This window comes from Cheilinus undulatus, linkage group 1 (assembly GCF_018320785.1).
Source record: "Cheilinus undulatus linkage group 1, ASM1832078v1, whole genome shotgun sequence".
NCBI classification, from domain to species: domain Eukaryota; kingdom Metazoa; phylum Chordata; class Actinopteri; order Labriformes; family Labridae; genus Cheilinus; species Cheilinus undulatus.
The window spans coordinates 51,715,341-51,730,679 of NC_054865.1; the positions used below are offsets into that span (position 1 = coordinate 51,715,341).

The window sequence follows — 15,339 nt, forward strand, 5'->3', positions numbered from 1 at the left end:
AAAGCCTTGTTCTGACCAAGTGTTTTATCTAACTTTTCGGTGTACAGCCTTCAATAATCACTTCACTCCCACAGAGAAGAGTATGAAGTAATGAAAAATACTTAATCATCCAAATAAGCAGAAAAGAAAATTCTGTGACTATCTAAAGTTAGCTTATCTAAAACTGAATCTAACTTTATTTCATGGCACTTACCATTAGAAAACCATTTCATTTACGAAAGACCACACATTAAACCACCATAAGCAAGCAATTGGCAGCAATCACAAATAAAGACTTCTTTTTAACAGCCAGAAACCTTGAGCAGAACCAGACTTATCACTGAACAGTTATTGGTCTTGACTGTAAGGGAAGAGAAAGTGGGAATTTGGGAAATATCTCATCATCATTGTAACAAAAATCTCTCATTTCAGTTTAAATTCTGTTGCACAATCACCAACTCAAATTTTACAATACTATCATCCAGTCCAGTCTTCCATTCCTATCCTGTGAAGATTTCTCAAAAGGCAACCTCCATGGCTGAAAAATTAAGTCAATACAGCTGTTAACCCCTTAACAAGTTTCTGAACTCTTTTTCTTATTTTAACCATAAAAGACCCAGAAAATGTCCTGTATGGAAGTTATTTACATTTCACTGCATGTTAAGAGTGTTTTAACAGTTGAAAATGAAGAAATACAAAAAAGGGGGAAAATTTATGCTAGATTTTTTTTAGCAAGAAAAGGGTAAATTACAGTAATAACCACATGTTGGCTGTGAAGTACGATTTCTCAGTTTTCAGAAACTGTTTGAATTTTTATGATAATACAAAAAATTGTGTAATTATGGTAATGCAAAATGAGCTTCAACAGTGCGTCATGGTCAATGCGCTAATTTTAAAGGGTAAAAAAAAAAAAAAAAAAAAAAGCAGTTCTTTGAATGCCAGTTTGAAGCTGGCTGCAGAGGCACCATTCGTCCCTAATACATCTCATGATAAAATCTCGACCTTAAAAGCAGAAACAAACATGTTTACAGCCTAATTCAACAAGCAATTTTTGTTGAAATAGTTTTTATCAGCGCATGCTGTATGATAGACGAATTTTTTTTCCTGCTTTGGTTTAAAGATAATGACTTATGCACAATTAGGGGTATAACTGCAAGCTGAGGCAATGTAGCTGTTTTCCAAAAAGCGTAACCCTCAAATTCCACATACTCTGTCTGCACAGCAATCGACAGGTAAAGTGCATACCAGAGTCAATTGCTCTATTTCTTGTCCAGTGGTTCCCAAAGTGGGCCATGACCCCCCCCCCCCCTTTTTTTTAAGAAATTTGTCTGCAAAAATTGTGTTTTTACATGTTGACTTCTCTGTTGATGGGTAGGGAGGGCTGAAAATATTTTCACCTGCCAAAGGGGGGCAGACAGAAAACGTTTGGGAACCAATGTTCTAGTTTACCTTTGCAGTTTATCTTTGGCATGTGCCAGAAGCGCCAATCTGCTCTGCTCCACTTGACCATAAGGTATGGTCATGTGACCTGATACACATGATTCACCATGATTCTACACTTTAGAGGCAGAAGAGCTACAATGCATAGAATTGTTCCCCCAATGGAGGATTTTGAATGTCTAACGAAAAATGAAATTGCATTTTAGTCTAGTTTTTTGTCATCTTGACAAAAAAACAATAATTTCAGTCAGTTGTAGTCATCAAATATCTGATTTTGGCTAGTCTTAGTCCTGTCTTTCTCATGGAAAAAAGGCTGTTGACAAACACTTTTAGTCATAGTTTTAGTCAACAAAATTAACACTGCCTAGAACGTGGTGCAGGCGCTGTATGTGGAATTTGCAGGCAAGACTGCTTCAGCCCAACCTCTCCGTCTTGTTATCAGATTAATCTTAAGTTAGTTTCAGACAGCTTATTCATCATAAGTGGCTGCTGCCGATCACACCCCTCTTAAAACACTGACTGCTGAGTGAAATAATTATTGGAAGCCTATTTGCACAGGCTCAGACTTCGTCAAATACTTCCCAAAATCTATGAGATTTCTCCAAATGGAAAAGCAATGATGCACTGGCTGCAGTCATTAGCATTTAACAAGTTTGGAACAGGGTAAGGCTTTCTCTCTGTAGGACTTTCAAAACTTAAAGGGATAAAGTATAGCAACCTGATTTAACTGTTCTTACCTGCTTTATTCAATAAGCAGCATTTACATGCTTTTCAGCCTGGCTTGGCAGTAACCTTTCAGAAGCCTTTTTCGTCCTTCATTATTTGCTGGATTATTCACTTTTGAAGCCCTGCAAAAACATTGCAAGGCATTTCCCATTGAACTAAGGCTGCTAAATCAAAAGAAGTGGCTAATGTGGCTCAAAGAGCTCTTCTGAAACTGAGAGCTTTAAATGAGCAACTGACAGTTTGGTCAGAAAATCACACTTTAGAGAGCACCTAGAGAGTAAAAGTCTTCTTTTTTTGGTCTATCAAGGACCCTCTGTTTTTAAAATAACCAGATGGCCCTGGCAAGTCTGATAGGGATAAATTTAAGCTATGCAGCAGCAGCTAAGCTAAATGACTGAAAAAAAAACCCAACAGATAATTTAGGTTTATTAGCTTAAGTTTAACTACTGATGTCCTAAAACAGCAACTAAAGAACCCACAAGTGTTTAATCTTTAATATCTTCTCCTTTTTTTCCTAAATTGTGACCATAAATCAGAGCATAATGTGTGTGGAAAAATATAGACCCACTGTGTGTTGAGTACAGCTCAGTAAAACAAAGTGCTCTGTGGTGGGTTTACAAAAACAAGACAAGGAGCAGCTACAGCTTCCATCCAACTTTAATGTGCTTCTCCTGAGACTGCTCCACCACAGCACAGAGGTAAGCTGCTACTGATTCTGTTGTTGCTTCATTGCAATGTATGTATTTAAGCCTTAGGGTGCAGTAAACACTTACTTGTGGCCCAGCTCATGGGCTACAGTGAAGGCCAGTGGGAGGCCGGTGTCCTCACTGATGCTGCAGCTGCGATGAGACTGACACATCCCCGCTACATGTGACAGACCCAGAGTCTCACATGGCATGTTGACAGCTGCACAGATATCCTTCCTTGATAAAGTAGAGGGAAAAGACATGTAAATGATTGCAAAATGAGTTTTAAAGTAATATAGTTATAACCTTGCATAGTCACAAGTGGATTCATCTTGCAGACCTTCAAGCTGAAACACTTGTTTCTGGTCAATGAATGACTGGACCAATCAGATTTATTTCTACAGGCATGCTTTGAATGAAGCAACTGAAAGTCTATGGTGGCCACTGAAGAGACTTGTGTATGTAGGCGCCCACCACCATCCTCTGTTCCTCTTAGCCTTATAGGCAAACTGAAGGGGTCCAATTGCCTGCTGACAAGTGGCTGAATGAAGTTCTAAGAAACCGGTCTTCAGCACCCTTCCTAGAATGCAATCTGGTCGTTGTGCTTTACCTGGCTTGCACTTATGTAGCTGATGCTGTACATCATCGTCTAAAAAGGGGATAGGATAATTGGGATCCAGTGGGGGCAGACCCCTTAGCTCTGCAAGGCACTCAAGGGTACAGTCATCAACATGAAAAAGACTGAAAAAAGAATTCAGGTTATTTCCCATCTCAGGAGTTATGGTTTGGGAGAGCTTAGGCTTTGTTTCTGTTAGTGTTTTCATCATCTGGTAAGCCTGCCTGGTGTTCATGCAGCTGAATTTATTTTCCACTCTGGCTCCATATTCATGTTTGGCCCTCAGAAACTCTTTTTTGAGAGTCCAGTTTATTAACTTGAGTGCTGTCCAGTGCTTTTGTCTGAAGGCTTTGTGTTTCTTCTTCAAGAAACACAAAGCCTTCAGGCATAGTTGTCTGAAATGTAATGTATGAAATGTATAAATTACAACATTTTACAAATATTAAACATCCTGTGGAAAAAATCTGTCAAAATTGGCCCTAGTAACCCTTCCAGTACAGATTCAGATTCTCTTTATCGTCCCATGGGGGGAATTAGTATTGCAGCAGGAGCACACAAAGTCAACATAAGCACTGAAATAAGACCCAATTAAAAAGTTAAAAAGTCATACATAACAGAAATAAAACAATATAAAAAACAACTGTGGTATTGGGGTGTGGTTAAGCTCAACTGCAGGGGCAAGACATGTGGCTCAGGGGAGCAGTGCCAGAGTTAAGTGACACAGGTGTTTGTGTTTACTGATTGCTCTTGTTCTGCATCTGCAGTAGCATGCTGGACCAGGCAGACACACACACAACACACACCGGAGAGGAACACAACACACATAGAGAGGAATTTATTTATGTTGTGTATGTGTATTGTGTATGTGACAAGTGCTTGCTCATCAACTTAAAGAGCAGCAGTTTGTTGTGCTGAGTTTGAATCACATCTTCACAACAACATTAAAAAAACAGCAATAAAAAAATCAGTCCAGAGCTCACTCTTAAATGGAAGAATAACTTTAAATAACGCGAAGCACAATGTGAAGATGTGCAAATGAGCAACACACAACACACAACCTTACAGTTTGTACAGATTTTGAAAAGACTAAGAGTACACACTAACAGACTGACTGCAATACAAGACTGATGCATTAAACTTCAATTCTAGTTTTTTGTTATTAAACTATACAAATGTATTTAGCACAAACCAAGTTGGGTGTGGAATAATCGTTCATTAATCGTAATCAAGGGAAAAAGCTCAGTTAATCGTGATTTTGATTTTTGCCATAATCGCCCAGCCATAAGTAATGACACTGACTGTTTTTTCAAGGGTATTTTATTTCTAATGTTACCTCTTCATGGAAAATCTGTCTCCACAAAACAGTGAGATGAGGTTTAAAAGGATTGTGCTTCTTCCAAATCCCAAACCGAATTTTTTACAAATGTTTAGAAACTATTCTGCTCCAAATCAATAGAAACCTTTCCTCTTCAAGGCATTGTTGCTGCTCTGAAAGGGCAACACAGTTGTATAATGTAATTCAGTAACCATACTTCGACTGAATAAAAGAAGTTTCTTTCAATAATCTCGACTTCAGTCCATGCCTTTTGAAATGATCACTGTAATGCTCAAGGCCAGGCCTCTTTTTTTACAGTAAATAGCTATCACAGTGTGTTGTTGAAGTAAATACCTGTAGGAGGTTTTTCCACAAAACATGGACAGAAAAAAGAAGGTATTACACTGAAATGTATCTCTGATGGAAAACCTTGATAACAGTTTACAAAGTTTAGAGCTACAGTCAATAACTCATGGTGCAATCAAAGAACAAAACTACTCAATAAGATCTGACTCAGGTAAGTTTGTTAAAATAAGTGCAATTTTCTGATCTGTCTCTTTAATCCCAGACAAATTATGAGAAAAACATGTAACAGAGGAAGTGTTTATGAGCAGGAGTTTTAATTTACCTTGTGAGCAGAACTGCCACATCGTGGTGCTGCGGATGTTCTTCTCCTTTCATGTTGAGTTTCTTCTGCCACTTACAGAAGCTGTTCAAGCTGTTGTCAGCATGATGTGTGATCTTTAGGTCGTCCTGTTAAATCACACGATGGTGCAGAAAAGAGAAAACAAAACAAGAAGTCTGATCTGAGACAAAACACAGATATCTGATGGAAATTAAATCAAATAACTTGCTTTGTGAGCAGCTGAATCAACCTCATCTGTCTTTTCAATTGGTGCATCCTTGTAGCAGGACATAAGGGTTTTTATTCAGGCAGAAATAAACTATGGCAGTCATTGAGAAAAGCTCTGCATTTTCAAGGATGTATGCTTTGTAAGCTTTTCAATTCAAACATGATGATCAGAATAAAAGGCCATGCCTATAGGCACATCACTCCAAGACTCATGCCTGATCACCTGTATTAACTCTCTGCTGCTGCAAAGGACAGAACAGAAAACATATGTGTCTTGTTGATAATGTTTCACTGGCAAAATACTCACAGGGCGTTGCAGAAATTTGATAAAAAACATTGTTTTTTTTTTTTTGTTAGCATAAAGACAACAGGAAACATTTTTACCTCGTCCTTCTCCAGTAAGATGAGTCGAACGACTACAATGTTGATTGCATTTCCAATACTGGCATCGCTGAACAGACTCGCCACCTAGGAAGATAAAATCACTCTTATTAGTTTGTTTATACAGTTTGTAAGTAAGTGTTGATAAACAAGTTTTCTCCATATAAAATATTCTTTACAGTGTAGACCCTTGGTTCTCAACCTGGGGTCCAGGACCCCCTCGGGGGTTCGCCAGAGATTTCAAGGCGGGCCTATCTGCTCTGAGTTTGTAACTTCCTCATACAAAAAAAAACAAAAGTGTTATTTTAAAAGAAAGTGATGTCAGACTTAATCTGACATCTAACAGTGCAATATGTCTTCTGGGTTAGCTTGCATTGAACAATTTAAAATGGTGTTCAAAACAACACAATGAACAAAACATGATACATTTTCACTTCCTTTACTCTTTTTTGGACAATTTATGTCCATTTCATCATTTTTAAATACTTCCATGAAGATGCTGAGTCATACAGAGGTATCCATTCATCCATTCATTTGGGAATTAACAAAGCGAAAAAGATGACACTTTTTGTATTTCATCAATAACCTAAAAATGTGTCTTTTAAAGCTTTTAATTCCATACTGTTACTAATATTTAAATTATGTGAGTAAAGAAATCCAAACAGTTGACAAACTTTTATTACAGCTTAAACACACAATATGTAAAACTGAGCCACCAGGGAGCTCCCAACCATAAAACAATAACAGTGTAATGAGAACAGACCAGCACTGCCCCATCGGCACTGTTTACTTCATTTTGTACTGAGGACTCTGTTCAATAAAGCAGCACCTCAAAAAGCATATCCACTAAAGAGAAAAACAGAGTTTTGTTTTCATTAATACATTTTTTATAATGAGACAGAAATGCACACAAAAAGGCACTTCCACATTTACGGTCACAGGATGCGCATGCTCTCTAAAATCACTTCCAGTGCACACTCGCATTCAGGGACCGCATGCAAAGCATATGTGGAAGTGTTTTGTGTGTGCATTTCTCCCTCATTATGAGACATTATGAATGTGAATCAAACATAAGTTTCTCTTTAGTAAATAAGCCTTGAACAAGAAGTAGTGTTGAGAAGAGGCAGTGAGGGTGGGTGGCGATACATGAGTATTTTTTTTACAATCTGATTGAATTTATTCTGATTGGAGACTGAAACTTCTGTGTTCACATGGAAGCTAAAAGATACGATCCGATCAGATATGCATGCTCATGCATCATTTATTTGATCTGAATGAAAGTGCTCTGACATACCCAGCATCGTCCCACTGGCCAATTTACCAAAAATTTGCCCCAGAAGAAGAAATTCTTCTTGGTCTTTGTTCCAAATAAACCACCGGAACCCGCTCATTTTTTTTAAACTCTTGCTTGCGCAAAATAGTGGATTGTTCTACTATTTGGCGTCTGTACCTTATACTGTCTGATCAACAATTTTGAGCTCTTTTAAAGCATTAAGTAAAAACAAAGTTGTCTCACCAGCAGATCAGTTTTGTTTTGTTCCTGCCGTGTCCCTGTCCATTCTGTCTGTGGGACAGACAGTAAACAAAAAACACCCCAAACAGGGAGAAGTGTTCAGATTGGGTATTTTCATGGACACTGATCTGAACGACTATTGGCATAAACCACCCCTCTCAATTGGAATGAAATTTCTTTTCGAATGAGCCGAACTGGAGGATTTTATTCGGAATGAAGTGTTTATATGAAGCAATTGTATTTAGATAAGGTATTTATTATGATGACACGTGGTCCATGTAAACATAGCTACAGAGCAATACTGGTGTCAACTCGTTGGAAATGCAGAGTGTGGGGGGATCCATGATACAGAGGTAATTTGGAAGATTAAACTCAACATCTATGGCAGCCGAAATATATAACATAGGAATGGTCACTTTTTAGATCAATAAAGATTTCAGTGCAGAAATTCTACATATTGTATCTTTAATATAGTTAATATCTAATTCAGTAGATGCAGTACAGGAAGGGGTCAAGGTACAAAAAAACAGACAAATGAGAAATGAAAAGCATGAAGAAAGGTCTAAGGTTAAAGAAGCTTTAAAAGATGAGATCAAAGACTGTGGATATGATTTTTGACCAAGATTAATTTACATGAGTCAGATGCTGCTACACCTGAAATGAGAATCACATGACTGTTTAGCTCTCCAAAGAAGTATGTAGGATTTTCCCTCCATTATGGCAATGGCCTGCATAACACTGACCAACAGAGGAGGTAAAAAAAATAGGCTTAAATCAGAGAAATAAGGGGGAAGCAGTGCTTTTCAAGTTGTTGGCTTTAAGAATTGGCCTTGGCTGAGTTAGAAGCTTAGTTTAACACCAGACCCTCCCCAAGGACTTGGCAGATGGGAGAAACTCAGTGTGTTTCCACTGCAGGGAATGGGGCCTAGATTTTATTTAGAGGACATTTACCCCCCATAAGGTCACATTTAAGAGGAAGGTTTTTCCAGAGTTATAGCAATGGCGACAAGGCTGTAAGTACAACATGTCTGACCAGATTTGATTTGATCTTACAATTTAAACAATCTGCAGTGTTTTTAAATCCCAACACAGTAGCAAGAACCCCCCCCCCCATCACTTCTGTAGCTGCAGTGTTGCAAAGATGCCTGTTTTCCATTTTATATGGTTTAATGGATACTGTTAAAGTCACGTACAAAAATAGTGTGAAAATAGTTTCCTTAGCAGATAAATGTAGACAACTCCCAATCTCTACAGGTGTTTGGACTGAAATGGCCTTCTGACCACTGAAAGCTCTTTCACACTATGTATTTATGTAGTCTGCCCATCAATACCCATCATTATCTCATTAACAATGATTCATCTGCCAGTGTTGATGCCTCTAGGAGCAGTTTGTGGCTCAGTGTTTTCAGCAAGCATTTAAACGTGTGGACTTTATGAGCTGGGGATTGAATCTACCACTGATCTACAGCTACACCCTCACTGCACAGTTGCACTCAAAGCCACAAAATAATTGATTATCTAGAATTGTTTCCACCAGGGGTCTTCTTCAGGTGCTAGTCTGCTCTGGATATCCTTTCATAATACCGGGGGTGGGGGATAATCTGTGGAAAAACTAACAAAGGGCACACCTTTAGGGTGGTGTAAGGGTTGGATGTGACAAGTTAGAATGGATCTGGGGTACTATCCAGGCAGGTGGTAGGCCATGCTGCGGATGTGCCAAGCGGTCTGCAGTTGTGTTACAAGGGCCAAAAAGGCTCAGACAAAAGAGATGCCGTGAGCTTGACCTTGGCTGCAGAACCACACACCTTGTGTCAGCATGTGTCGAGCTTGACTCAGGCCAACTCACCCCTTCTCCAGGAGTGATGAATCCTTACGCACCTAAATCTTATGCACATGATTGTACAGAAAAGAGTTTCACACCTATAGGCTGATGGGTACTATGATGACAAGTATCATCAAGCAATCTTTCCCTTGTGCCATTTTTAAAATAGCTGTGCACCTACATCCAGTGCAGTAATCAGCCTTTTTCCAACCCTCCCACTGAGCATCAACTGCTGCTGTAGAGGAAGGGCAATCAAAACTGGGCTAAAAGAACCTCAAAGGTATAATTCAATCCATGTCTAATAATGCAACCACCCCTTCAATGGTGGGGTGTAAAAAATGTAGAGCATTTCACCCTTCACTTTTACTTACGTGGACACACAATTTTGGTTTTCTATCAACTTCTCTTCGCCAGCTTTTTAAAAAGGAAATTGCCATTAAGCAGACCTGGCTCTTCACTCATCACTGCTGGCGGCGTTTTACCTGCCTGTCACCTCTTCACCCTGAAGAGTAAACATCTGCCCTGGAGGACTTCGGGAGGAAGTTGTGGTCAAACTTAGTCATATGAATAAATTGTGTTATTCCTTTTTTTTTTTTAAGCGTTAAGGTTTCAAGATTAATCACAGGCGTTCCCACTTTAATGTTAACAGCCCTAGTCATAATATGATATAAAATTAGAAAAGTGAGTTTAAAAGGTCAAAATATGACTTAAAATTTAAAATTGGGAATCTAAAAGGTTGAAATACAACATAAAATTCCAGATGATGAATTTAAAAGATAACAATTAGGGCTGTTAACATTAAAGCATTAATGCTCGTGATTCATCTTGAAACCTTAACGCATTAAAAGAATAATAACGCAATTTAATCATATGACTAAGTCTGACCACAACTTGCTAGTCTACCACTTCGGGCAAAGCACGTCTTTGCTAATGTTAACAAAGATGCCAACAACAACACGGGATGAAGCCATGGTCACCAAGCCACACCGGTGGAGTCCAGCAGTCCTGGATTTGTCCACAAAATGGCAACATCTAAGCTAGCTAATGCAATAGGTAATGGGTTGCCAGAGACTGCAGACCATCAACATCGTTGAAGACAGGGGGCTTAAAGACATCATCCAGGTCACCCATCCTACAGAACACCTACAAAGAGAACTATCATCACAAGAATCCGTGAACTGTATGACAGCAAAAAGGCAACGACAGTGGAGCAGCAGGCCAATATATTTATTATATTGACCGGAGACGACTGGACATCAGTCAGCAACCACAGTTACCTAGGGGTAACAGCACACCTGATCATTCACTTTACAGCATAAAGTATTTAGTACCTTATGTGTTTACTGGGTTCGTTTGCAGTTTCTAAATATTATTGCTTTGTTCATTCAAACATTCAGATTTACAAACCACAACAAAAAAAGCTGAGATGTTAAAGTTTATAAACTACAGTTTGTTAAATAGTTCTTTATTCAAACACCATACTTGTACTTCTTTTATCTGAAACAAAAATGCAGGTAAATGGCAGTATTTAATAGGTATGATTTATAATAATAATGGGTTTTTTTAGAAGCGCTTTGAAAGTGCATAGTATTAAGAAAGAACTCATAAAGTTGGACAAATTCAAAATAACAGTTCAGGAACTGCCAATGGTTTTGGCCAAAATGCAAGAAAGAGAGCAGCTCACTCTGCTGTCATACTGACTGCTTTGTTAAGTAAATCTTTAAGTGTGAGAGTTTAGAAACTACAGAAAGTTTTATAAGCAGCATTCATGAAACACGATCAGATTCCTCTCATTTTTCTTGCTGTTGGACAAAACATCTACACACTTTCCCTTTTGTTCAAGTTTTTAACGGGTACTTAGACGTACAAACAAAGCAGTCAATTCATTCATTACAACTGTTGGCCATAGAAGAGCTCATTCGCATGTTTGTGAGTTTTCTTGAAACTGAATGAACTTTGTAACAATTTTTTAAAAGTTTATCAGTAGAAGAAGGCATACTTGGGTCTACATTTGTCATTTTTTCCTATTGTGAATGAAAATAGAGCTGCTTCTATTTAAAACTCGTTTTTCTGAAACAATCTGATTTTCCATTTCCTCTCAAGCTGGATGCAGAAAATCTGTAAATAATTTTAAGGCTTTATAGACTTTTTTATTTTGTCCCTCTTCCTATATGTCCTGTAATCATATGTTATATGAAATACCTCTAAAGAAAACTCAATAACTCAACACAAGATCATCATGTGAAAGGAAATTGTGAGCTATTTTTATGAGAGGCCTCTGAGATTGGCTGTCAGGGCTGTTGTGTGAGTGTAAATCACACTGCTGTGTGCATACAGTATCTCGGAGCACAAAAATAAAACCTCTTATGAAGTTGACAACTTAAATACAGCGCCTGTGATGAGACAATGGAGCAGCTGCTGGCTGAGGAAGATGACTCCATTCCTTATTGTTTGGACAAGGGTAAGAGGTTGTTTCCCTTGATGCTCTGCAAGATTGTTTTTACAAAACTCAAGGGTTTGGGTCTTTCAAGTTCAAAGCCCTGAGTGTGAAGGACTCCAAAAAAGGAGCATGAGAGGATGTGTGGAATAACGGCTGCTTCCTCTGTGTATTATTTTCTGTTAAGTCAGTTAATCTGACAGCTTCTCTGTTAGTGAATTCCCTTTCCTGATAGCCTGTCCTCTGATGAAACTTCCAGAAGCTGCAGCCAGCGCAGACATGAGTGTATTTTGGAAAAGAGTATAATGTGCTAATCAATGACAGGCCAGAAGTCAGTTTACATAACCTCTAACAAGGAGGTAGAAATAATACCAGAGCCTGGGGAGTCCTGGGTAAAAAAGAAAGATGAAAAGAGTTTAATCCATTCACAGTGTTACTTGGCAGGAGAGTAGAAATAGCTATATCATCCAAAACATCTTAAAGGATGTACAGTTTCCCTTTGAATTCAAGATATCTCAAGGACCTTTACTTATATTCACAGTACTAAGGATCTAAGAATTGACTTATTTATGTTACTGTTAACCATTTAAATCAGGTTTTATGAGGATAAAGATAAAGTTTATCCCAATCCTTTTTGTCTATTCCAGAAACCTGTAAAAGGCTAACTACATAGAAATAAGTGACACGTCTTAGACTTTCAATGATATCAAGCTTTAGCCGAAGCCCTCAGACTGCATATGTTGTTGTAATCTTGCACACCAGATAGGCAGTTTCACATCTCCATGGCATGAGAGGTATTTCACATCTATCCAGGCAACACCCCAGAGGTGGTGTTTGGGAAGAGCATAACCTTTTAAAACACCCTGTAGGGTAACTGGATAAATTCTCCATTCACATTCATTACGGCCCAATTAAAGCAACAAAAAGTTAATGCTGGCATGCCCAACCCCCAGGTGTAAAATACATAATGTGAGCATGACAGACAACCGTAATTGTTGTTAAAAATCAGTGGAGCCAGTTGGTGAATTACCCTCCTACAGCCTGTAGTGAGAGGAGCAAAATCAAGCAATGTTGTCCAGTTCTGATTACACCACTCCTATAGCTGCATCCACACTCATTTTATCTGGCTGCCATGTTTTTACAGGATTGCAGTGCAACTAAACCACACACGTACTGTAGCCACCGTCTCTTTCTACTCAAATGACGTTGATCAGTCCGGCCATTCTTTGACTAGAAACAAGTGTTTCAGCTTGTACCTTTACATGATAGGTCTCCCTGATGACAGACAGATCTGGCCAATCCATCTGCTCTGTAAAGTTACTGTATTAGGCATTCATCCAGAACCAGTGTTACAATTCTATTTAGTGCCAGTGTTGTTTCTAAGTGTCATATCCTTTTTAAACTTCTGAATGTGTCTCTTGGTTCGGATTTTATTTTGGTGCAGTGTTTTAAAAGAAAGCGTTTTGATGCTACTACCGAGTGAAGCTTTGCTTTTCATAAAGATAGAGCATTGGGAAATAGGATATTGCTAATCAACCTCTGTCCAAGGTCTCAAGCTCTGGGTACCAGCATCTCATAGGTTATCTTTTAATACATTTTTGTCTTGTACTCATTGGTAAAAGAGCATCCTCACTGTAACCACCAGACTCAACTGGCCAGCTTGGAGTTTGTAAAACACTCCATATGAAAACCAAGTGGGTTTTTATGAGTTTTGCACTGAGGAGAGGTTTCAGCCATAAAGTCCAGATGGCTGGATGGCTTCAATCAAGAGATCAAGAGAAATGAGAGGAAACTGTGCTAAATTTCAAGTGTTTTTGCACGAGATCTGAGTACTTATGTGATATTTCAAGTTTATATTTTGAATAAATTTGCAACAAAATCAAGACTTCTGTTTTCACTTTATCATGATGGGGTACTGGGTGTAGACTAATCAGAATAACAATTAATGCAACACAAGAAAGGTGTAAAAAGTTAGAGGGGTTTGAATACTTTCTGAATGCACTGTAGTTTGTAAAATGGTGTTACTGGTGTTATCATTTAACTCTCAACTGTTCTGGAGCCAGTCATTTCCACTGGCTTTCTCTTTAATGCTACATCAGACTAAGTATCTTCAGACATTACAGCTGTATCGGTTCTTCTCATCTAACTTAAAGCAAGAAAGCCAATATAGGTACTTGCTGAAAATTTAAAATCGTTCCAGTAAACACAATGTTTATAAAGGCATAGAGGGTTTGAAATTGTTCATGAGGCCACAATTCAGACCTCACAGATTTCAATACACTGTAATTACACGTTATTGATATATGCAATGTCACATACTTACAATGTTCATGACAGCGAGGACATAGCTCTCCACAGCTTTGCTCCCATGATGCTCTACCATTTTCGGGTCAGCCACCACCAGTGTTTCCACCCACTTCTCCTTGCTGACGGAGCGTTGGCGAATCCGCTTTCTTTTTCTCTGCTGCCGGTGTTCCCATCGCTCCCGCGCTCTCTCAATGTTTTCTAAACTAGAAACTGGAGAAGGAATTCAGATAAAGAATTACAATTTTTGCTGGGGCCCAGTGTTTGTAAACATCAGCTTTGATTTGAACTTGCCAAATACTGTACATATTTGTGTATGGACCACTTTCCTTGCAACAAGGTTAAAACCTCCATGAGACATCCATGCTCATGCTTTGCATGAAATAATCAGAAGATAAAGGATGTGTTATTAACATGCTTACTAATAAAAAACAATTATGATTTAGATAACCGCATGAAGACAACTTGCGTCTTGTTGAAAGGAGTAAATATACTGTCATATTAACAATGAGGATCCAAGTGTTGTTTCCAGACACAAGAAACATACACAAACAACTTCTTATGTTTTTTTTTAATCTTAGAACAGTTGTATAAATAATCTGCAAAGTAGCATCAAAACCTAACACTGAAATGTAATTAAAATATCAATGTGAAATTGAATAAATAACCACTCTATGTGTCTGGAATATGGCCATAACTACTGCTCATATCAATTTATAGTCATTAAATTCACCATGAAATAAAATACTGATTTTAATGTTTTGGTTAAGCAATGCATTGCTGTAAAAGACCATTTGTGATGAGACAGGGCTGGTAAATTGCTAACAGTCCTACTCAAAACTGAATTATAATACTGAACTTCAGTCATTTTGAAGGAGCTTCCTGACCAGACCAGATATTCCATAACCTGACACGCCAGATGGATTTGTTTCACACATCCATCTGGGAAAGCTTCAATAGGAGACATCTGAGAAATGGCAGAGGCTTTGAAAAAAATTCAGAGTGTGATTAGATGAACGTTCTGCCTGTCACATCTCTACGGGCCAATCAGAGCAACAAAACACGTGACGTAGCCGCTATCAAGCTACTGACGAATAACGCAAAACATGGCGACTATAGACATGTAAGTACTCGACTTGTCATTTTTGAAAACAAAACAACTCACTGCTGTTCTTAGTTCTTCTTTTAACAAAGAAATGTTGTCAAGTTCTGATAAAGTTGGCGCTTTAGCAGCATCCACGCTAATCTCTTCCTCCATAACTGCACC

General features: G+C 38.4%; 1 protein-coding gene across 1 annotated transcript in view; it reads right to left on the bottom strand.

The window, feature by feature from the left end:
- The window catches only part of LOC121508925 (A disintegrin and metalloproteinase with thrombospondin motifs 7), a 135,224-nt gene that overhangs the window by 96,793 nt on the left and 23,092 nt on the right, over window positions 1–15,339 (bottom strand). Inside the window, exons 4-7 of the mRNA XM_041786076.1 lie at window positions 14,092–14,285; window positions 6,000–6,083; window positions 5,391–5,515; window positions 2,919–3,068 (exon numbers count right to left, since the gene is read on the bottom strand). Of these exons, the coding sequence (XP_041642010.1) occupies window positions 2,919–3,068; window positions 5,391–5,515; window positions 6,000–6,083; window positions 14,092–14,285 (553 nt within the window). The remainder of the gene's footprint in view (window positions 1–2,918; window positions 3,069–5,390; window positions 5,516–5,999; window positions 6,084–14,091; window positions 14,286–15,339) is intronic.